Genomic DNA, 25858 nt, shown 5'->3' with positions numbered 1-25858 from the left:
ACCCCAAACTGGGTGCATAGACATTGACAAAAGAAAAATTAGCCTGAACAGTTACATCAACTCTCAGCTATTGACCAGAAATCACTTCAAAAACACAGACAGGTTGCTCTTTATATTCAGGTGTCAGCAATATAGCCACCCCTGCACTGACATTAGAGCCATGACTCAATTTAGCCTGACCCTTCCATTCACTCAGCCACTGTATCTGATTATTCTCATCTGTGTGCGTTTCCTGTAGAAATACCACACCAACACTTGTATTGTGTTTAAATGTTTTTATTTGGTAATTCAGCAGAGGATCATTTGTAACTACACTTTTTTTTGCAAACAAATAAAACTAACAACTTGACAAAAATGCATAAAAAAAAAAAACACACACACCTCTAACCCCACCCCAAAGTGCTATCCAGTGGTAAAGGCAGGTAATGAAGGCATAGTAAAAATTAATCACTAGCTTGCAGAAAAGAAATAAAAGGGGACCACATTTTTTCAAATAACAAAATCTTGTTTTTTAGAGCATCACACCAACACTTGTAATCATGACATAATCAAAAAGACTAGCCCCTTTTATAGCATCACGACACCCAGTAATGTTCAATGAACTAACTCTCAAAGGTGCAATGAAAATAAGTATAAGATAAACACACAATAAAACTAATCCAAACGAGTTATTAGGTAACCAAGCCATACTAATTTTTTACTTTGTAAATTCAAAGAACTTCTAACATTACCAAGAAGCTTCTTAAGACGGTACCTTTTGGATTTGTCAAGTTCTTCCAAGGAAGCTTTTATCATAGCCATGGTACTAGACAACAGAAACAATTTTACACCCGGAAAATATGACTAAATTTTAGGTTTACGGTGTCTCTTAGTAATATCAAGAAAGTGACTGGACAGAGTAAAGTTTAGTCTTACCTCCAGAGATGAGCTCTGAAACCACTGCATCATTTCCCATTATCTCTGTATCCTCATGTTAATTTTCAGAGTAATCCATTACATCCAAAGGTTCTTAAGATAAAATGTCATCTTGATTCTGATTAAATGAATCATCAGTAGTTGTTTCATTATCAATTTTATCAGGCTGCGTTTGTTTTCCATCACAAATCAAAAAGAATTCAGGCACGGACTGCAAGCACACCTGTCCCGGGCTCGTCTCTGCCTGCGATACAGTGGGAATATGACTTGGGCCGGCAGCCTCCGCCAGGCCGTCTCCAGAGGACCTCCAGTACCGGTCTCCCTTCAGGCAAGTCAACCGGCGCCGAAAGTGCTCCATCCAGCTGGGGTTCTGACGCCACAGCGGTCGCAACTACATCCGCACTGGCCGCCCTCTCGCTATTCTCTGCACCTGCAGCCGGAGCTGCAAGGTCCTCCGGCCTGTCTCGCCTTGGGCAAGTTTGCCTAACTTGTCCAAAATCACCACAAACAAAATTGTTACATTTACATGTATTTGTGAATTATTTGTTCTGTGTAATGATTTGTCTGTCCTCTAGGGGGCGACAATGTTCTTGTTTGTGTCTGTCTTATTAGGAACTGATTGCCTGCACCTGTGGATCGTGTAGATTTGGGATAAGAAGTCTAAGTGGGCAAATCTGTTCGGTGGCGGTTCTGTGTGCTCTCTTGTTGTTTGTGTTTACCCCGATTCATTTTCCTTCTACAATTATGTTTATATTCTTTTTGTAATAATTCCCCTATTGAACAAGCTGTGTTGTGATGTCCTCAATTGTGTTATGGCTGCGGTCCTAACACAAAGCATCTCATAGATTCTGAACTGATAAAAACTGAACTGATGTACTCTTTGCCATTGATGCTTAATTTCTCTGACAGATTTAAAGGATCACTCTGAGTGTTTAGAATCAAAAAAGCCTGACGCCGAAAAGACATTGCGTGTTTAATCTTGGGATTTTTACATCCAAGAGGAATCATTTTAATAGGACTCACTATTTTACCATAAAATAGTGAGGAGAGTGCGGCTCCTTCCACACTCACTCCGCACATGCACACAGAGAGAGAGAGAGCTAATTGTTTTTTGTTTTTTTTCTCAACCTTGTAAATATTTTGTGCACAATTTTGGGAATACTGAATCACAAAAGACTGTCAATAAACACTATTGCACTTTTTGACACCAATGACTGTTATTACCATCACGCCTCGTCACACTGATTTACAGACACGCTTATTTTACACATGGCGCTCAAACAATGTTTGTTGTGGTAGTAGAGTGTCGTTGCCGCCATGCCGTCGAAACTTTGTTCAGTCTTCCTAAGGAGTTAGGGAGCAATGGTTACAATTTATTTTTAACTCGGTCCCTCATATTTATAATCCAAATGTCGCTCTCTATGCTGCACATTTTCCAGAGGAAAGCTTCCTCAATCTAAGCGAGTTCAATGCAGGATTCGCACAACACTTGTCCTGAAAGATTGAGCAGTTCCAACTTTAAAAACAGAAGCTGTTGTTTACGAGCCACAACCTGCAAGTATGATTTTTTCGTTGATGTGTTTTCCTGTAATAGTTCATATTGTTTATGTGATCAGTGTAAATTATTCTTTGATTATAGCTTTTATGTTTTGTTTATCTACATGCTTATTTATCTACAGGCATGCTAAACATGGTTTTGTGTTTGATTTGGCTACTGTTGTAAAGCCAATGTTTAGTGTTCGTATTGGGTTAATAGTTCTGGCGACAGATATTTGGCTACAATTGTTCTAAAAATACAAAAGTAACAGTGCCATATAGTCAGTAGCGATCACAATAGATCTGCAGTCCAAAAGAACCCTTCATAGAACCCGGAAATCATCTGACCTTTTTTACAAGGAGGGACAGAGCAGTGTAGAATAATGGTTAAATATGTGAAAAATAATGCAAATTTTTAAAAACGAAGCATGAACACGTTACAGTGCACCCCACAAACACAATCAAGCCTTCGAAAAAAGGTGTTTTACCACCCCTTTAATGGTTTTACACTAAATTCGTTTTAAGGTACATTTACACAACAACGATATGCTGAAAACAGAGATGTTTTTCCTTTGATTTTTCCACGTACAGACAACACTACTGTCAAAACAATCCCCATTCACACCGATCCGCGAAAATGAATAAAAACGGTGTAGTTTGCTGCCAGGCCATTTGATGGCGATGAAACTCTATAGTCTGAACACGTAACGTGTGCTGTGTATGGATGAACATAAACATAAAAACCATAACACTGTATCAGCTGCTGTACAGAGGACAGAGAAACAGGTATGAACTTACAGAGATCCCATTATGATCATTTACAGGCTCATTATGTTGTTTATGGGGTCTACTAGACTACATTTACATCATTTAATGTCTGTTTTCACCCTCTGTCTGAACACTGTTTTAGTTTCAGCTTTTTTTTAAAAGCAGCCTTCTGAAAACCGCAGTCTGCTCTGATTGGTCAGCCGGCCCCAGTCTGTTTTGATTGGTTTACTGCTTAGAGTGTGTGTTGGAAATGTAACATGCTTTACCATAAACGATGATGGGATGCTGGAAGAATTGTCTCTGAGAGGCGCAATGACTAAATGATTAGGCTCCTCCTGAACCTACGTTTGTAACTTCATTTATAACATCTGACCTGTCACAGTCGTTATAAAAGTGGTGAGAACACAACAAAAGATTGAGGTTGTATACTGCTGAGGAATAGTGTTAAAAAGGGGGGTTAGATTCGCTAGTAAAAGGACCCCTTTAAACCAGTAGTCCACCCAACAAAATGAACATTCATCGTTTTCAAGTTCAATTCTCATTCATGTTATTTCAAACTGGTATGACTTTCTTTTTTCTGACAAAGACAAAAGAAGGTATTTTAAGGAATGTCTCATCTGTCCATATATTGAAAGTCAATAGTGTCCAAAAGCTCAGTCTTCAAAAAGGACATTAAGGTAGTATTAAACTTTGCTACTCCACTTTTAGTTACGCACTCGCAAACTTCCTTCTCTGGGAATCCCTGTCGCCATTTTGAAAGGCGTTACACTTCGTGAAGTGTACGAGGGAAGTTTATATGGACAGACCCTCGACCCCTCGATTTTGACAGATAGAGTGAGTCTACTCTGATGTACTTCAAGCAGCTCTATATCCCACAATTCAACTTGACTGTGATGTCATAGCAGATCGCGCTGAACTGAAATGAATGATATATTAATTATTTTGAGAATTAATCACATAAATAGTGTATAATATTTAAATTATTATAACACTTGTAGCTATGTATATTTGTTTGTTTTTTCCAAGATGGCGCCGTTGTATGTGGCTCACCGTCTGTTGCTCTCCTTCTCGTTCTTAAATTTTGTGATTTTATGTTTGTTTTTATGTTTGTCTCTACTAACTTCGGACTGCAATATGTCATTTGTGTATGATCGTCAAACATTACTAAATATCCGCATAGCTATCGATTCAACCAAGGGTGACGTTGATGAATATTGCCGATTTCCCCCACCTGCGCACCAGCACTTTCCTGCACAACTGCGCTGGTATCCCGTTGATCTTCCCTGGAGGCTACGGCTTCAGAGGAAGCGTGGCAAGCGGGGTGGAGTTGCTGCTCAGTTGAAGTCTCTTGCGCGGTCTTTGCCTATGTGTGTTGGTCCTGCGAGCACCGCTTTGCCGGTGCCTTTGCATGGTCTTTCCTAGGGCTGGGCGATATATCGCATGACATTGTTATGCGTATCTCGTCAGTAAAGCCGGTTCCTTGATTAGTAGTAAATCGTCATCACCTGCTTTCAAATGGAGCGGCATTTACTACACAGAGCCGTAGTTAACTGACAAGCTGAGCCATATCGCATTAATTATCGCGGACGTATCGCCTGCGATAATTAATGCGATATGGCTCAGCTTGTCAGTGATAGAATTTATGATCAAATTATGATAGAATTTTAATCTTGGGTGATTTCAACATTCATGTGTGCTGTGATTCTAAGCCACTCTCTAAAGAGTTTCTAAATCTTATTGCCTCTTTTGACTTGGATCAGTGGGTGTCTGGCCACACTCATATTCAGGGACATACTTTAGATTTAATCTTATCACCTGGTTTACTTGTATCAGACAGTAGCATCAGTACTACTGGCATGTCGGATCATTTTCCGATTCTGTTCTCTGTACCTCTTAATGCTACTACACATAAACATCATACTTGCTCACGGATGACTCGAATTTTTAATGACTGTGCAAAGGAGGACTTTGTGGCATTATATCCCGGTTTACATGCGAATCAAGGCATGGTTCCATCTTTAAGCTCCTTAGATACTGATAATCACTTGAACTTTTTTAATTCTATTTGCTCTAATGTCTTAAATGCTGTTGCTCCTCTTAGGGAAAAGAAACATAAACATAATCATGCTTTAAAACCATGGTTAAATGAAAATGTTCGTTCTCTTCTGAACGCAAATGGAATAAGGACAGACTACATGTTTCCTATGAAATTTTAAAGGATTCCCTCTCTGCATTCCAGCTAGCTGCTAAAGCTAACTACTTTTCTGAGCTGATTCGACTTAACAGTAATAGGCCCAATGTATTTTCAATAATTGATTCTGCTCTAAATCCCACTACTAATCAGTTCCCAGAGATGTCTGACTCTCTCTGTGAGGAATTCGCGATATATTTTAATGAGAAGATCTCACTGATTAGATCTCAAATGCCTTTGTCAGCTTATATGCCACTTGAAGTCCCCGTATGCTCTTCTATATGATCTGTCTTTGAGCCTGTTTCCTTTGACTCTGTAAATGAGATTGTTGCAATTCTAAAACCTACTAGTTGCTTTCAGGATGTGATACCACCGATACCGGGCAATCTGTGGCTTTGGTCTTGTTAGATCGTAGCTCTGCTTTTGACCTGGTTGATCATAATATTTTCATTTCTCGTCTTGAAGCGTGCATGGGTTTTCGGGGTACGGTGCTACAATGGTCGCTCATATTGATCTAATAGGAGTTACTCTGTCCGTATCGGGCAACAGTGTTCGTCCAAAATGAAATTGGGGTCTGGCGTCCCTCAGGGTTCTATTCTTGGCCCGGAACTGTTTAATCTACTGTATATATGTTCCCCTTGAGTTCTGTTTTATCTAGACATGGGGTTTCTTTCCATCTGTATGCCGATGACACTCAAATTTACTTGCCTCTGAAGCGTGATGACAAGCTTGCTTTAAAGCCATTATTGGACTATTATAAATCTGGACGAACTGAAACACTGGCTTTCTAGTAACTTCTTGAGTCTTAATGAGAGCAAAACTGAAATTATCTTGTTTGGCCCCAATGATCGTAGTACCCATGATTTTGATCTCCAAACATTGTTACCATATAGCACCACCTGTGTTCAGAATTTGGGGGTCTGGTTTGATGACAACCTTAAATTTGATAAGCAGATAAGTGCTGTGGTTAAGTCCTGTTTCTTTCACCTCCGTCTTTTAGCCAAGCCCTTCTTGTCTGCTAAGCACTTTGAGATTGCCATGCATGCATTCGTAACATCCCGATTGGACTATTGTAATTCTTTATATATTGGTGCCTCTCAGAAATGCATCAATCGTTTACAATTAGTCCAAAATGCAGCTGCACGCCTCCTCAAAGGGAAGCGTAAATTTGAACACATTACACCAGTTCTGATCTCGCTTCACTGGCTACCGGTTAAATTTAGAATTGATTTTAAAGTTTTATTATTTGTTTTTAAATCATTGCAGAACCAGTCTCCACAGTACTTATCTGAATTACTTCATCCAATCACACAGTCAAGATAACTCAGATTGGGGGACTCTTAACTTACTGTCCCTCGAACCAGACTAAAAAATAGGGGTGATCGTGCTTTTGCAGCCTTTGGACCCAAGCTATGGAATAGCTTACCGGCTCAAATAAGATCTGCCCAAACTTTGTCAATTTTTAAATCTACTTTGAAAACGCATTTCTTTTCAATAGCTTTTAATATATCTTGATGTGTGTGTCTTATGTTTATATTGTATTTGTATCGTATATATTTTGGCCTTGTTAAGCACTTTGGTCAACGCCAGTTGTATATATAATACAAATAAACAAAGTATACAATACAAATAAAATTGTATTGTATTGTTTGTAATTCTATTTTTCCCTGACAGCTTTTTACCTATAGGATTTTATATATTTTCTTCAACAGCTCATATGCATATAGAATGGTGCATAAAACAAATTCATAAGTAAGTAGGGGTTTAAATAATAAACCAGCTCAATACTTAAGTTAGATTTAAGGTTCCATGTGCCTCCTTCTAGCAATTAGCATTTGAATGAACAATGACACAGTGCTGAGGGAGAAAAGTATCTCTCAAGTTTAGTCTCACTCAGAAGATATAGCAAGAATATGAGGGGAGTATCACAGAGTTAACCAATAAGATCTTGTATACCTTACATCATATAGGAATACGATACATTGAATAACAAGTCCACATATGGTCAGTTTCTGGCTAGATATTTGCCCTTATACTGCTTTAGAATAGAGAGAATAGGAGACCATTCTCCATCCTAGCCTAGAGCTCCACATAATGAAGAACACAAGTGAATTAATTGATCAAGTGCTTAGTGCATTCTATTTAAACCAGTAGTGGGCACTCGTGCAACGCAAGCCATGACGCACATCTGAGTGAACAAGACAGAGGGAAGTTAGTGAGTGAAGGGCATAAAAATTTGGAGTCTGAGTCTTCTGGAGTGATAAGAAAAATCAAATATGGTGGCATGATTAGTCATGATGTCACATGCATGAGCCAGTGAGATTTGAGGTTATTGATGCATCACCATTTGATTTGGGCTTTAGAAACAGAGACATTCTTCAGAAAGTTTGGAAAGACATGAGGATGAGTAAACAATGAAAGAATTTATATTTCTAGGTGAACTATCCCTATAAAACTAGGCATTGAAGAAATAATGCTGGCACTTATGAATGACCTTTAACCCCTCAATCTCACCACTTCTCTGATACTGGATTCATATCTGTTTAGTTGATGATTAATGTGATGTTTCTCCTGTCATTGGTTTGTCCTTTAGCACCAGCTGAAGGAGACGCAGAGGTCGTTCCAGCAGAGGATCCAGCAGAGAGAGAAAGATCTTCAGCAGCTGAGAGAGGCTGTGGCGTCTCATAAGGTGAGTCTGGAGAAGAAGAGAAGTTTGAGACGTCTCAGTCAGGACTCACTGAAGCCACTGTGTGATTGTGATGTGTGTCCTAACAGCGCTCTGCACAGACAGCAGTGGAGGACAGTGAGAGGATCTTCACTGAGCTCATCCGCTCCATTGAGAGAAGCCGCTCTGAGGCGACACAGCGGATCAGAGATCAGGAAAAGACTGCAGTGAGTCGAGCTGAAGGACGACTGGAGCGACTGGAGCAGGAGATCAATGATCTGAGGAGGAGAGACGCTGAGCTGGAGCAGCTTTCACACACACAGGATCACATCCATTTCCTGCAGGTAACAGAGATCTAGAAGAACAGGGTCATAGTGGACTTGAGCAAGAGACTCACAGAGAAACATTTCATGAGAGCAGAATGAGCCGTCGACTGAAGTGTTGATCTGTGTGTTCGGTTATTATATCATCATCAGTCAGACTCTCATCTGATCTTCTTCTTTTGAAAGAGACGCACTTACAAATGCAGTTCAGCTCTGGAAATCTCTTAGGAAACTTTTTTCCTGAAAGATATATTGAGCTTCCAGACAGCAACAGCTCAAAACTTCACTAATATTTAAACACTTTTTTTTATAACAATGTGAAATCCATGAACTTGATGGCACCAGTTTCACTACTAAAGATCAACAAGAACCACATAAATCTGACAGTAGTGCAGGTTATTGATGAAGTGTGGAGGTGATGAGCTTTGATTTCTGTTTTCTGTAGAGTTTCCAGTCTCTCTCAACTCCTCCTGAATCTACAGACGTAAATGACAATCCCTTCAGTTCTCTCTCCGCTTTTGATGGCGTGTGAGAAACTATCCGTCAGCTGAGACATAAACTGGAGGATTTCTGCAGAGAGGAGCTGAAGAAGATCTCTGACAGAGGTAAAGTCCTGGAGATTCATCAGCTCTCAGAAATGATCCTCCATCATCTCATATCATGTAGAAGATCATATTAGAAATGTCTTAGGAACGGATGCAGGGATCATTTTCTCTCAACATGATAATCACACTCTTCATGTCTGTTGATTTCCACAGTCACTTTCACCAACATTCCCAGAACCAGGAACGACTTCCTACAATGAAAGTCACTAAGAAAACAAGCAGAAAAACTCACTGAGTGTCTTCATGTTCTTCCTGTAGAAAGAAAACATGATAGAAGAGTTTTATAGTTGATCATGTAAATCAGTGTTTCTCAACGGGGGCGTTCGGAGAACATCGATGTTCTAGGGAGCCGTTTGTTTAAGGCCCGTAGACGTGTAGCGCCGTTCACATCCGGTGTTGACAGAATGCAACCTGCCAGTTTACACCAGTGACCAGAATAGACGGTGTATCATTTCCATTGCAAAGACTATTTACTTCAGTGTCTCTTTCAGCTTTCTGTAGCGCAGCTGCCGAACTTCCAGTGAAAACAATTTCTGCGTTTATCATTCAGACACAGTATAACATGTTTTTTCTTGTTTTTGTTTTCAATATAAATGCTTCTTGTTTGCTTACTGGCTGCAGCTTGTGATAATCTACATAATTAACGATTCAGTGCCAAATTTCTAAAGCATTTATAAAGCATATAAAGCAATATAATTTTTATTCACTTGGCTTTTTTTTATCCTTGGGAAACTAATAATAATGATATTTCCAATTGTCTATCCAGTCAAATCTGTTATGTGGCATTCAATGACATGCTTCTGAAATGATATATAGGTGAATAATGATAATAATAATAATATACTCCAAATTACATATTATAAATAAAAATATATAATATACACCACCAATCAAAAGTTTGGCGTTGGTAAGGTTTTTTAATTTTTTGAAAGTATTCTCTTCTGCTCACTAAGACTGCATTTATTTGATCCAAAATATAGTAAAACAGTCATATTGTGAAATATCTCTCATTTCTGACCTGAAGGTGACATATTATGCCCCTTTTCACAAGATGTATTATAAATCTATGGTGTCCCCAGAATGTGTCTGTAAAATTTCAGCTCAAAATACCCCCCAGATCATTTATTATAGCTTGTCAAAGTTGCTCCTTTTTGGGTGTGACCAAAATCACGCCGTTTTTGTCTGTGCCCCTTTAAATGCAAATGAGCTGCTGCTCCGCCTCTGTTCAGGAGAAGGCCGATCCTTTACAGGAGCTTCAGATACTCCAGCAATTACAAACACGAATTTCAGTCAAATCTCAGAAATAACCAGTAGTGGAGTGTAGACTTACAGAGAGACTCAGGAAGAGATAGAAACGTCCAGGTGTAGTCTAAAAGTTACAGAGTTACATCGATTCATCACATCGACTTGTATGTAGAGTCATGTTGAACTTTTACACAAGCTGACACAGTTCCCTGAGGTCTTTATAAGACAGTTGTGTTAATTTTTGTTCAAATAGTGTTCAGTGCTCGTCTGTGCAGCAACGACAGAACAGTTTCATGCTTTGCTCGAACTTTTGCCATTGTGTTAGAACTGGTTACACTGTTGTCGCTTGTGAAACCAAATGGCGGCGCCGTGTGTGGAAACGTGCAGATTAAGGGCCGGTAATATTATAATAAGAACTTCTTCCTACGTCAGAAGGGGAGAGAAATCTGATCGACTTATTTTTTGACATGCTTGCAGAGAAAGGCTCACTAAAACAAAGTTACTGGGTTGTCACTTTTCAGGTTTGGTAGATGCACAGGGGACCTGATTATAGCACTTAAACATGGGAAAAAGTCAGATTTTCATGATATGTCAACTTCAAAAAACCATTTTCTTTTTGAATATATTTTAAACGTACAGTATGGAATTTTTTTCTCCACTAGGGGTCGCTAACCTCTTACAACAGGGCTCCAGACTAACTTTTCCACTGGTTGCACTGGTGCTACCAACTTTCTCAGTTGGTCGCACCAGCATATGATTTGGTCGCACTTTTTTTTTTTTTTTTGCTACATGCCATGGGATTAATCAATGCATGCTGATGAATAGTGGTCTTAATCTGCATACCCTAGTTTTGCACTGATGTAAAAAGACCAAGCGGCAACATTCTGATCTGAAAAATGAAGCCTACCCGGAAGTGCGAAAAACTGCAATACATCGAAAATCCGCTAGGGGCAGGTTCCAAAAGGGAGCAAATGTCCATAGCCCCCATGTTAAAATGTCCGTTTTCACAGCATAAATTCATGTTTTTACAGGTTGGTCCCATGGACTTTTATTGTATTTTTCGATAGGTTCCGAGTGCCTGACAACCATGAGGGCTGTGAATTTTTTTCTAACTCGTTAGTTTAGATCGTATTTAGATTAGGGCTGTCAGTTAAACGCGTTATTAACGGCGTTAACGCAAACCCATTTTAACGCGATCAATTTTTTTATCGCGAGATTAACGGTCTTTTTGGCCTAGCAAACTTTGTAGTTTTTTCACATGCTTTTGCAACAGGACGCGGCATGCGCGGCGCTGCTCTATGAAACCCATTCATTTCAATGGCTTGCGCCGCGCGAGGACGTTTTGTTGCTTCGTCGACCAAAGCGCAAGCGGATCTAGCTAGACCGGAAACAAAACAGCAGGCACGCGTACACACTTGTTTGGGCTTGCGAGCCGGCCAAATAGTAGGTTAACGTTACGTTTTGAGTGGATGACGAGCGCGAGACGCCGAAATGGATGCCAATAAGATTCTGAATGGAAAGTTTACTTTTAAAAAGTTGCCAAATGGTTCCATTGACTAGACCAAAGTGATCTGTGTGTTTTGTCGTTGTGAACTGAGCTATCATCATCGCAGTACGTCCAGTCTGAAACACCTCTTGATGATGGCCACACACACACACACACACACACACACACACACACACACACACACACACACACACACACACACACACACACACACACACAGCTGATGCGAATTCTCCAAACCCTCGTCAGGATTTCTTTCACCCTTTTATTGATGGACAGTGTTACATTGTGTGAGAGATTATTTGCTCAAAGTGAGAATGTTAGTGTGAAATTGAACACAGTATTGCCAATGTTGTTTTCAATAATAAAAAAATCTGCACAAAGCAAGCCAATCCGCTTTTTTCATGTTGATAAGAGCATTAAAATGAGAAAAAAAATAATGGGACAAAAATAAATCAAGAGACATTTAGAATAGATAAAAATGTGCGATTAATCGCGAGTTAACTATGACATTAATGCGATTAATCGCGATTAAATATTTTAATCGTTTGACAGCACTAATTTAGATATAAAATGTATGACAATAAGGGCGTGGTTAACTTTGATTGACAGCTTGATTGACAGCTGACAAGGCAGCGCCACGGAGGACAACATAAGAAGCGCCATTTTTTAATACAGTTGACATATAATACTACTGTTTCTGTATCATGAAATGTAGTTTTAAGAGTTTTTCAGGCGAGAATGTAGTTGTTTAAAGCTCAAATCTGTGGTTTATTTATAAAGATTTATGAAAATTGTATCCAGTTGTGAGATCCAGCGATGACCGGGCGCTCGGTGTTCATGTACCCCGCCTGGAACAGCCTTTCCTCGGCTAGTCGTTCTGAGGTTTGCCGCGGACTCTGGCGTCTCTGTAGTGGTTAAACATGAGATATAATTCGTCTTGTGTATATCTAACGGGCGATTTTTGGTCTTGTAAATCTATAATTTGTTCCCTGGCCAATCGTTTTGGCTGAGGGGAAGTTTCATAACTTTATAAGCTATTTAACTTTACCGTTGTATGGTTAGACTAGATCGAGCGCTGACTTTGTATGTTTGACTGAATTGTTTGCTTTATTTGTATATCTTCTTGTACCTTTACCTTTTACTTATACTTTTATAATAGCTAATATTGATAAAACTGAAATTTAACAAAAAGAGACTGGGTTGAGTTTTGTCATTTTAAATTTTAATACAACGAATATGATCTGTAATGTTGTTTACTGCAACATCTGTTGTTTAGTACAAATGCACATATTGCCTGGACCATATTAAAATGTTTAATATTTTTATATTATATTTAAAACGAAAAGAGGCAGGTTTGTGTTTTATATTTTGTTTTGTTTTTTATAAATAGGCAAACGTTATGTGCAGTGAATATAATCAATACGCGTTGCCTGAACCACATTTGTGTGGCTATAATGTTTAAGATTTCTTTAAATGAAAACAAAAAGTGTTAGTATGGTGTTTTATAACATATTTCGTTGCCTAAAATATACACAGAGATAACCGGAGTAGCAGAGCGAGCTGAGCAGAGGTGTCAAGTAACGAAGTACAAATACTTCGTTACATTACTTAAGTAGAAATTTTGTGTATCTATACTTTACTGGAGTAATTATTTTTCAGACGACTTTTTACTTCTACTCCTTACATTTTCACGCAATTATCTGTACTTTCTACTCCTTACATTTTAAAAATAGCCTCGTTACTCCTATTTCATTTCGGCTTGTTTTCATTCCGGCTTGTCGTCGTTAAAAAAAAATTTGGCCAATTACACAAACGGTTAATAGATCTGAGTCTCGCCTCCTGAACACACATCGCTAAACTGATTGGCTTTGTGTTTTCTTTTCTTTCTAACTTGTGAGAGGCTGTAGTCACATTTGGTTGTGCGAAGCGCCAAAACTCCTCCGAGTCCTAAGGAAACCTAGATGCGGTAAAGGCGGGTATACACTGTGCGATTTTCGTCCGATTTTGAGCCGAATTCTGACTCGTGCGACTCTTTTTCGGGTCGGGCCGATTTTCAGCTTTGTCGTGTGTCGTTTGTCGTACAGTGTTCGTACAGTGTACAGGGGGGAAAGAGAGGCGATTAACCTCTCACGACCGGCAATCGTATGGTCGGATGAATTTCTGGCATGTTAGAAATTTTGGTCGCTCCTCGTGACTATATCGCACAGTTGAAGCAGTGATAAGAACCGATTGCTCTAAACTCTGTGTTTTTTCCCTCACTGCGCCTGCGCGAAAACATTTCATTGCAGCAAAAAAAAAAAAAAAAAAAAAAACGAAAAAAACGAAAAAAGGGAGATCTTTAAGTTCTGTAGTTCAAAGCTACAAATTACTGTTGCTTACCTCCAGTTTGTGTTGCAAAATGGATTAACCATTACCCACTTCTTCCAAGCCACTTGCCTCTTTTATTGTTAAAAAATGTTTTTGAAATAAAGCTGTTTTTAATTTTCATTGATGAATTATTGCAGTGTTCGGACATATTATAGACTGTTAATAATTAATTATATGTATATAATTAATTGTAATCGACCTAAATGTTTTAGACCATTTTTAATGAGGAGAAGTATAAGCTTCTAGCCTATGTAATATTTTATTATCCTCACAGCGCGTTGGTTATGCGGTGATGCGCTATGAAATTGTTGCGTGGCAATTTAATTATAGCCTATCACTTTAATAGCCTAGGCCTTCCCTAATAATAATAATAATAATAATAATACAACAATACTAGCCTACTAATAATTTAATATATAAATTGGAAATGCTAAACCTTCTTGATATTGATAGCTGATGCTTGTTTCGACAATATCTCTGGATAGGCTAATTATGATATCATCCATAGGCACAACCCGGCACGAGGATTTATCGCGCTGATTCGCGCATATTTCACACGCATAGTGTGAGCAGTCAAGTCGCAGCTCGACGTTCGGACCGTACAGTGTGAGCACATAAATCCTGAGCTTTGGCTTTACATCGCATGCGATCTACTCGTTCAGTGTGAGTAGGTTCCTTGCTGAAATCGCACAGACATCGCACAGTGTATGCCCGCCTTAAGCGAGGGAGAAATCAACAGTTCTGTGCTCAATACACAGTTTGTTTGTACAGTATAAAAATCATTATGTCTATGGAAAGTCCCCATAAAACATGAAAAAATAACATTGCTTGGTCTGTTGAAGGCTGGTCTTGTTGAAATGAGAGGCCTGTTGATCAAATCATCCCAGTCTCATCAGCTGGACTGAAAGAAGTTTCAGTGCTCTTAGGACACTGAAAACATGGCTCAGAACAATGGTCACAAGTGACACTTGACAGTATTGCTGTGTGTCGTGTCCAACAGGACAAACTAGACAGTACTGATGTGAAACATATGCCAACAGTTAATTTCTGTTAAATGATTAGTTCACTTAGTTAAAAATGAAAATTCTGTCATCATTTACTCACTCTCGAGTTGTTTCAAACCAGTTTCTTTCTTCTGCTGAACACAAAAGAATATATTTTGAAGAATGTCGATAACCAGACAGTTGATGGTAGCTGTTGACTTCCATAGTATTTTTTTTTTCCTACTATGGAAGTCAATGGGGTCCATCCACTGTCTGGTTATCGACATTCTTCAAAATATATTCTTTTGTGTTCATCAGAAGAAAGAAATTCATACAGGATTGAAACAGTTTGAGGGTGAGTATATGATTTTCAGTTTTAGGTGAACTATATCACTTTAATGAAAGATGCAGACATGTGTTTGGCTTCTTCAAAAAGCAAGGAACAAGACAGTATTGCACTATTGCATTGCACTATGAGCGGAGTAAAGTTAAGTCTCTGTTAAACTGCCACCATGTCTTTATTAGTTATTTGTAACATTACAGAATTAATTAATTTACGTATTGTTAAGGTCAATATAGACTAAAAACCTTAATACATTATCCTATTAATTTCCTGATTCCTCTTCTTATTTAGCTTATTTATTTAGAAAATTAATTTTCTATGGGCATATATACGGCTGAAACAGGTAGCCTAGTGCATCATCCCAAATTTTTCAACATCAACATTTTAATATAATTATATAATTTCGAATATGGCCTTTAGAAAAATGTGTTTTTTTGAGGAGCTGGGGTAGTGCACTATATAGGGCCCTGTGGTGCGGCCTAAGCTTTTGTCCTTAATGGCATTTTTTTCCTTACATTACTTTTACTTTTATACTTTAAGTAGTTTTGAAACCAGTACTTTTATACTTTTACTTGAGTAAAAAGCTCGAGTTGATACTTCAACTTCTACAGAAGTCTTTTTAAACCCTAGTATCTATACTTCTACTTGAGTAATGAATGTGAATACTTTTGACACCTCTGGAGCTGAGTGACGCGCGCTGCGTCAGGAGGTGGGCAGGGTTAGGATTTCCCAAGAATTTCCAAGATGGCGCGGCCCATACCCCCCATAAACGGCTTCAAACCCGTTCTTCAGGAAGTCTATGGGTGACGTCACAGACGCTTTGTCCATATTTTTTACAGTCTATGAAAAAGACTGACAGTGACACAAGACCTCATGTTAGCAAAATCTTTTAATCTTTTAACTCTCTCTCAAAAAAAAAAAGTATGTTCTTTAATGTTTGATTATAATTTTACTGTCTTCACATAAGGATGGGAATTGATAAGATTTGATCAATATCAATGCCACTGACGATTCTGCTTATCGATCCGATTCTTTAACGATTCTCTTATCGATTCTTGATAGCACTGTGTGGAAAAATGTAGTCATATGCTTTTCAAAAAACAAGTGGTTTTATTTATTTTAAAGTTTAAGCTTGAGTAAGCAAACTGTAGCCTACTTTTTATGTAATTTATGTAATAAATAGAACCTTATTGTAAAGTGTTACTGATTAGTTATACACCGATTCAGACGTCTCCTGAGTTCAGTGTTGGAAAGATCAGTTGTTTTTATGGACGTGTCATGCGCATTGTGTGATTATCCGAGCAGTTGGACATGGACATCCAAGATTTCTGTCAACACAGAAAACATTTCATCACTGGATAGTTTTTTTCGTTTATTTAAAGCGTGATTTTATGTCAGATGAATGTCTGGAACGCTTTTCAGAGAAGATAAGGCCACTTATTTAGCACAATTCACGCGACCGGGTGTCTCTCTCTCTCTCTCTCGTTCTTTCAGTTAAACATGCACCCTGTCACAAGCGCAGCAGTTCAGTGTTGCCAACTTAGCGCCTTTGTCGCTATTTTTAGCGACTTTTCAGACCCCTTTAGTGACAATTTTTTTAAAAAGCGACTAGCGACTAATCTAGCTACTTTTTGAACAAACCTCAGTAACCTCCAAATGTTGCCAGCATGAGTCCTGCGAGCGCGAGATATGCTTTCTCCTTGCCGTCACACACCTCTCTGCGTCTACCCTGTTCAGTGAATGGCTGAGGGCAGCAGCACGGCAGCTTAACAAACATGATTGAGCAGTGTTGTTTCCACGGATGGACTTATCACTTATCTTTTGTTTTATATTTAAAGAATTTAGTTTGACCATTTTATTTTCCTTTCTTTTCTTGTGCTTATTACTTGTAATACGCACTATCATAGAGCTTTAGTTCACCCAGTTCCCGAACTCTCTCAATTCAGATAATTTTACACATAGGCCTATAAAAAATAGTCATTCAATAGCTACTCGTTCTATTGTCTGACAAAAAAATATAGTAAATGAGAACAGCTTTATTGGACATTCGGCTATATAGCCTATATTATATTATATTATGTTATATTAAAATACAGTATGTGAGCATGATTTTAATGAGAAAAAACATTAGGCAGGCAGAACGCAAGTACGCCGCGATGACGTCATGAATATGCTAATTGACGTATGACGTCATCTAGCGACATTTAGCTACTTTTTAGGTAGGCGTTAGCTACTTTCCTTTGAAAATAGTTGGCAACACTGCTCACAGGTCAGTTTATAAGACAATTTAAACTTGTGAGGTAACACAGCGCTGTTTCACTTGGTCTAACATTAGGCTACACTATCACACTAAACTGCATTTGAATGTGTTCAAATGTATGTGTTAGTTTGTCTGTATGAGACTAGCAGTGAGCTACATCAACATTAGAATAACATACAGATCATATTATAACATTTTATCATTGTTGAACTATATAACATTGATTAGTTTTATGTAAATGTGCTCACCTGTTTAATAAAGTACATTTAGAAGCGGTCGAAGTCTCGGACGTGGAGCTCTCGTTTATATACTGTCTGTGGGAGCTCTAGGAATCTCGAAAACACCGCGCTGATATTGATTCTCGTTTTAGTTCTCTTTTTTTTATCCAAAGTCTGCTTGCCATGGTCCATAATGTTTGAACGAAACAACAACAGCGTGCAAATATACATTGCGAACTACATTGTCCACGTCTGTCACCCTTGGTTACTATCAGAGGGCTCTGGTTCATAGCTCTGGTTACCATGGCAGTACGAGTGGAAACCAGAGACAACGCGGATATGACGCCATTGACTGCGACAAAACGGAAATAAAGAAACGTCCCGTGTCTTCGATTAAATAAAAATTTCTCCTGGTTTGAAAGTTGTTGGAAACAGTCGGGATAATGTAAGTACACAACTAAAAAAATATATAACATAGATAGTGATTTTTGCTATTTTTAAAGCAAAAAAGATACATATTGTGCCTTTAAAATGTAAAATATAAATGTGGAATGTGTGGAGGTGATTTTTATCTGGATTTTTTAATGAAATTAAAGATTGAAATAGAAATATGAACTGAAACATATAAATGTTAGATATTTGAAATTATTTAAAATAAAATTGTTTATTAAGATTGTAAATATCTTTACTGTCCTTTATTTATTTATTTATTTTATTTATTTTTGTGTCTGTGCGTATTTTGCACATTTTCAAAGTGGGACAGAGAGTATAACTAGCTAACAATCTAAAAAAGCAAGATATGAAATATAATTGACTCGTGACTTTAATAAAGATGTAAATCAGGATGTAAACATCTTCTAAATCGAATGAATAAATAGCTTATGATTATTTTTCACTGAATTAAAAACCAATTAATTTAGAGGTAAAATCATAGTAGTAAAAAGCTTCAGGAAAGTAAAAACAATCTGAAATCTCTTCTGTAAAAATTCCACTATGGATTTATCCTAAACAGGATTTTGTAACAAGTCTCTTTATTAACCTTTGAGGAAACAGAAATGTAAAGCAATCTCAAGATTGTCAGAGGCTACAGCACTGAAAGTCACCAATAATAGGCCTACAATGATTAAAAACTTTGTAAATCAAAGTATTACACTCATCGTTTAATCAATTTAATGGATCCTTGCTTAAAGGGGAACTGAAACGAAATAGGAAGTAAAGGTGATATAACAGATGTGTTGTCATTGCCATTTGTGGTAGGACACTTAAAACTGCTGAAGTAGTTACAAGGGGGGAAAACAGTGATGTTAGTTTGTTGTTTTGTTACTAGGGCGCAGCCATCTTGAGCTTCAATGGTCCATAACGTCACTGGCATGATAGAGCTGCTCTTTTGATTTGAGTGGTAGACTGATCAAGACCAAGTCGAACAGACTCAAGCCTGAGGGAACATCTTCTGTCTTTGACTTTTCTGGCTACAGTGCATGGCAAATCGACAGACTGACACAGGGCAGCATCACCTCTAGCACTGTTAGCTGCAGCGAAAGAGCGCTATAACCTGTTTGAAAATTGACTGTGGCCACATAAATGTGACCATGGCGGGTCCTGTAAACAAGTTCCACTCACTCCTTAGTTGTTATTGTGATGTTCACCTTCACTGTAGATCACCTTGCTAAATTAAAGGGATAGTTCACTTTGAAATTAATTTTTGGTATGTTTTAGCTTACCTCAAAGGCATCCAAGATGTAGGTGTCTTTTTTTCCGGAGTAGTTTCAATTTTGATATTTTTAGGTCAAACCGTTCTTGTCTGTCAGTCATATAATGCAGGTCTATGGTCACGGTCTCAAAACAGCATGGACAAAGTCCAAATTAAACAATTCCCCATCGTCCAAATTAAACAATTCCCCATCGTAAGTACACATTGATGTCTTAAGACACGAAACGAGCGGTTTGTGTGAGAAAACGAACAGTATTTATATAGTTTTCGTCCTCTTGTAAACACACACACCCAAATGATCAGAGGACGCGGGTGCTTCGGTCTGCGCAAGCGCCGGAAAGCGACGGAAAAGGTCAGAGGGCGCGGGCGGTTCGATCTGCGCAAGCGCCGGAAAGCGCGCGTGTACGTCACTCATTGTTTACACAGAATAGATTGTAGGTAAGACGGCTAATCGAAATGGTTCTAATTTGCGCTTATCCAGGATGTTTAAACCGACGTTTAAAAACGTCAGGATGTTTAAAAAAAGAAAACAATTACGTATGCTCGCGAGATTACACGAGATTATACGAGATAATTTCCGGCGCTTGCGCAGATCGAACCGCCCGCGCCCTCTGACCTTTTCCGGCGCTTTCCGGCGCTTGCGCAGACCGAAGCACCCGCGTCCTCTGATCATTTGGGTGTGTGTGTTTACAAGAGGACGAAAACTATATAAATACTGTTCGTTTTCTCACACAAACCGCTCGTTTCGTGTCTTAAGACATCAATGTGTACTTACGATGGGGAATTGTTTAATTTGGACGATGGGGAATTGTTTAATTTGGACTTTGTGCATGCTGTTTTGAGACCGTGACCATAGACCTGCATTATATGACTGACAGACAAGAACGGTTTGACCTAAAAATATCAAAATTGAAACTACTCCGGAAAAAAAGACACCTACATCTTGGATGCCTTTGAGGTAAGCTAAAACATACCAAAAATTAATTTCAAAGTGAACTATCCCTTTAATCCGACATCGAGAATGCTATTCAATATAAGCAATATCCAAGCCTCACCTGCAAGATACTTGTTACTGTGATTTCAGCCGCTTTCAAACTGTAGGAGAGATGCGGCGGCGCACCTTACCAGTTTAAATTTGATGAGCGCACACGGCTAAACGCAATTATGTACAGACAGCCAGCTGTCACAGAGCGTGCACTAAACTAAATTCTCTTTATCTTCTTATTGCATGTACAAGATTCACATAAACAGTTGGTTTTGTCTTTAGTGAATGTAAACATCTGTAAGAAATTGTGTATGTGTATTCAGTATATTCTCGATCCCTTCATTACTGTAGTTCTTAAAGTGACAGCAGTCTATATAAGAATCAGTATACATTTCATTCATACAGTGAAGAATATGCAGTTTTTATTATTTCAAATAATGGTTCGAATGTGTAGCCAACTGGATTGGCAGGAAGTCTCTGTCCATACTGTCAAAATCAGTCAGTGCAGTCCGAGTAGCAGTAGAGTGGTACCATGCCAGTGACGTCATCGAACACGGCTGCGCTCTGATAACAAAAAATTTAAATTTCAGTATTGGGGAAAACTTCATATATTCATATATACTCCTTTAATTAAAGTATCGATATCTTTTGAAATATAATCATACTGACCCCAAACATTTGAGTGGTGTCAATACAATAATAGGCCTAATTATAATAATTTGCACAGGATATCTGGTAAACTGTACTGAGACACTGTTGATATATTGAACATGAAGAGTTCAGCTATAATAAAAGATCAGACAGATTCATAATTCCTGATTCTGATGTGTTTTCTCTCCATCAGATTCCCATCAGCTCACTCTGGATCTGAACACAGTGAATAAATACATCCGTCTGTCTGAGAGGAACAGAGTGATTACTAACACTTTCCCAGAGCTTCAGCCGTATCCTGATCATCCAGACAGATTTGATGATGTGTATCAGGTGTTGTGTAGAAAGAGTGTGTGTGGACGCTGTTACTGGGAGATTGAGTGGAGTGGAGAATATGGTGTGCATATATCAGTGTCATATAAGGGCATCAGCAGGAAGGGACGGGGTGATGAGTGTGTGTTTGGATCTAATGATCAGTCCTGGAGTTTGTTCTGCTCTTTCTACAGTTACTTTTTCTATCACAATAACATAGAGACTAAACTCCCTGTAAAGCCCATCAGCAGGAGAATAGGAGTGTATGTGGATCACAGTGCAGGAACTCTGTCCTTCTACAACTTCTCTAACACAATGAGCCTCATCCACACAGTCCAGACCACATTCACTCAACCGCTCTATCCTGGGTTTAGAGTTTGTATTAATGGATCAATGAAACTAAACTATTACTTTTCTGAAGACTCAAAACTTGAAAGGATAAGGACAAAGTAGTACTATATGTAGAGATTGCAGTAGATAAATTATTACTATATTATGAATAAATAATTAATAATCAGTTTAATTAATCAGATTAATAATCCTCCAGTTTTTCGCGATTCCGCGATCGCTGAATACAACGCAAAATCAACAAAATGTCGCATTTTTTTGCAATCCTGCATAATTCCTAATTTCACTAAAATGAAAAAGACCTCACAAAACATTAAATTATAATCACCCAATTGAAATATCTCTAGTTTAATTAAAGTTTCAATGCATTTTTACGTGGATACAGATGTTGCAGGAAAAGGGGAAACTCCTTTTCCTCGATTTACTGAAGCCTATAATGTAAACGCATTTTGCAGCTGCACAGTGAGTGTCTGGCTCGCTCATTGGCTGTGCTGCGGCAACTGCACATCCAATGGCGCGGGCGCCTCTGACGTGTGCGCCAATGAGCTAGCATCACGTCATTACACGTCAGAGCCCGCCAAGGGGGCGCGGCCTTAGCCCATATTATTCTTTTACTGTCTATGATATATTTAGTCCCCGAAAAATGCCATTTTAGCAGGTTTAACGACTGAAGCAACAACTTGCCAGGTTACTATAGTGTGGCCGGCTACGCAATACTCGTTCCCTACTCTCAGGGAACCGAGGTACGATAGTAACCGAGTAGGTCCCTTTCGAACGGTCACTTCGTATTGCTAGCTATACACAGTGGGGACGCCATGCAAAACGCCGCACTATAAGTAACTGGTTGCCTACTGCAGCTCAGGACCCCTCAACTCAGGATTTACACACAGTTCTACATTATAAATTACTACACCTGCTGTTAATATTTACATAAGTCAGGTAGAAAAATTTCCCGTAGGTTGTTTTAAAAGTTAATTTGATGAGACCAAAATAAACAAGCTTTATGCATTTTGTTTGTGATTTGTGTCATGTATGACTATTGTGCATCTGACATAATACTATTTTGGTAAATGTGATGACCTAATTATAAAATCGCAAATTTTTTCACAAATTTCTGGAAATTACCACCACAAAATCACTCATTTTGATTGCAAAAATCACACAAAAAAATCGTGAAATCCTGGAGGGACTGAATAATATTAATAATTAATGAGACTGGTGACAAAAACAATCTCATACCAAATGCTTCGAATGTCTAATGATGAGGATCAATTTAATGATGTATGTGCAAAACCTACGAAATTTGATGACAGGGTTGCCAGATTGGGTGGATTTGCAATCTATTTTGTGGGAAAAAATGGGTTTGGGTGGGTGGATTGTGCTGATTTCGGATCAGTTCGGTGGGTTTTTGTAGCCGAAACACCGGCACTTCAGATCCTTCTTCCTGCGACCCTCTGTTCAGCAGGCAGTCTCTCACTCACACTCACACACACACACACACACACACACACACTACAGCTCTGGCTGACGTGTCCCCTAAACTCACAACAGATACTCCCTTCCACTACTTTCAGCTCATGTCACGTCACGTCAAGTGGGCAAAATTTAAAAAAGTTACAGGAAGGAGTGGGAAAGAGATCCAGACTTAAAGGGATAGTTTGAAATTAAATTTTGGTTTGTTTTAGCTTACCTCAAGGGCATCCAAGATGTAGGTGTCTTTGTTTCCGCAGTAAGTTTCAATTTTGATATTTTTAGGTCAAACCGTTCTTGTCTGTCAGTCATATAATGCAGGTCTATGGTCACTATCTCAAAGAGCATGCACAGAGAAGTCCAAATTAAACAATTCCCCATCGTAAGTACACATTGATGGCCTAAGACACGAAACGAGTGGTTTGTGTGAGAAAACGAACAGTATTTATATCGTTTTTACCTCTTGTACACAACCACGTCCAAGTGATCTGAGGGCGCGTGCGCTTCCTGGTGTGTGACGTGTGCGCACGTTCTGGCTTAGTCTGCGCAAGCGCCGGAAGTGATTGCTTCCAGGAAGCGTGCGCGCCCTCAGATCACTTGGACGTGGTTGTGTACACTGCAAATACTGCAACGCTGATATCCGTGCTCATTTAAAAGATCTCAAAGATCATGCAGCCACCAAGAAGCATAAGGCAAGGTGCCAGCCAACGGTCAGACCATTTACAGTTAGCAGAGTTGGTGAGTCCAGTAACCCTGACAGCAATGTCCAGAAACAATGAGAACTGCGGATAGCAATGTACATTGTGTGCCACACTGCCATTAATGCTGTTGATGAAAATATTTTTTGTGTAGCTTAGAGTCAGTCATGAACTCACTGCCTCTGCAAAGAGTCGGCACCCCTGTTCTATAATCAACACGATTTTCATGTAATGTTTTTCATGAATATGCATGTTTCATGTTGCTATTTGAAATAATTGAAATGTTAAAGTGGGTTATTTTGTATGTCCATATATCCACTCAATATTTTTAATTTACTGAATGCTTTTGTTCCAAGCGACTTTTATTGACAATAAACAGACTCATTGATAGCCTAAGTTGATCACATTGTTTTCCGTAACATAAGCTTATAGTTTAATAGTAGAATAGTCGGACTGAGGTCAGTGTAGCCAACTTTTGTGTTCATTTGATTAAATATTGTTTCTGAAATTGGATAGACTAAGTCGAAAAGTTTTATTTTAAAGCTTGTTAATGATTTTAATGTGTTTAACTGTGTACAGACATCTGATTAACACCTTTTTTTAAAAAAAGGGCGGATTCACTCTTAACCATATGCAACATAGACGTTACATAAATGTGTATTTAACATTTGATACAGGACATTTTACAGACTTACAGTACGGCAGATGAAACTCTTAAAAAATAAATCTTTCAGATGTGGGTGTTGTATAATGGCATAGATTTTGTCTTTGCTTCAGTCAACACTTTGCATTACGCACATACTGTAAATGCTTATTTTAATAATTTAAATAAACACTTTTACATAACTGAAAATAAATTTATCTATGATTACATGCATTGACAATCCAGAAACCAAAAACACAGACTCCAGAAAAGTGATGATAATAAAGATATCACAGAGTAGATGTCTATTCCTCTTTGTTGCTTGGTCTCTAATTGTTGCAGTCAGTGGAGGTCCAGTACGTTTAGAGAAAACATACAAGATAGATATTGCTGTCCAAATTAAATATTGTCCTAAAGTCTGTCTGTTGCTGCTGTACTGTATGTGCAATTAACAGAACGTGAGTGTGTTTGAAACATATTTGTTTCTTCTTCCTTTAATTTAGAAAATGCAGCAGCCAGTCCTATTGATGCTTGTGGTTTGCAGATCTCCATCGAAGCACTCTTTGTGAGCATTTGTCAGAAGATGCACTACCTTTATAGACAGAATGGTATGTATTAGTAAATGTAAGTGATGCAGATGTAAGTTATGGCAGCTCTTTTGTAATACCATTGTTTTTGCTCTTATTACAGATCGCAACAAAAGGAGTCTGAAGATTAGTCCGAAGATTGCCCAAGAAAATAAACGCTTGCTTCAAGAGATCCAGTAATACAACCAACAACCTGATGGTGACCCTGTGGACACAAACTCAGTTGTGCAGAAACTCTTCAACAAAGCCACAGAGTGCATGATCTGGCCTTGGCAGGAACAGAACACAAGTGTTGTATGAAGATTTAACTTTAGTATCTATTAAAAGTGTATCATCATCAAATTTGTTTATTAATGAATAAAGTTTTCATTCCTTTAGACTGTGTCGACATTATCACCAAGAAGAGGCTCTTTAGCCCTATTCCCATGGAATAAGTATTACCTGGTCATTTGTAATAATTGTGGAGATTGTCTGTGATCTTAATCCCGTTCGAATTGGCCATGTCTGTAATTTGTAAAGTAAAA

The 25858-nt window shown here is 38.5% G+C and overlaps 1 protein-coding gene across 1 annotated transcript in view; it reads left to right on the top strand.

Annotated features, from left to right (window-relative positions):
• LOC311080544 (tripartite motif-containing protein 16-like) overlaps nucleotides 1-25237 on the top strand; it is a 58283-nt gene extending 33046 nt beyond the window's left edge. The window contains exon 6 of the mRNA XM_084110534.1: nucleotides 21470-25237. Within this exon, the coding sequence (XP_083966660.1) occupies nucleotides 21470-22041 (572 nt within the window). The 3' untranslated portion in view covers nucleotides 22042-25237. The remainder of the gene's footprint in view (nucleotides 1-21469) is intronic.
• The last annotated feature ends 621 nt before the right edge of the window (nucleotides 25238-25858 follow it).

Source organism: Abramis brama (genome assembly GCF_963993115.1).
Source record: "Abramis brama genome assembly, chromosome: 4".
NCBI classification, from domain to species: Eukaryota; Metazoa; Chordata; class Actinopteri; order Cypriniformes; family Leuciscidae; genus Abramis; species Abramis brama.
Note: the sequence above shows the minus strand (reverse complement) of the source record. Positions and strands in the feature narration are given on the sequence as shown.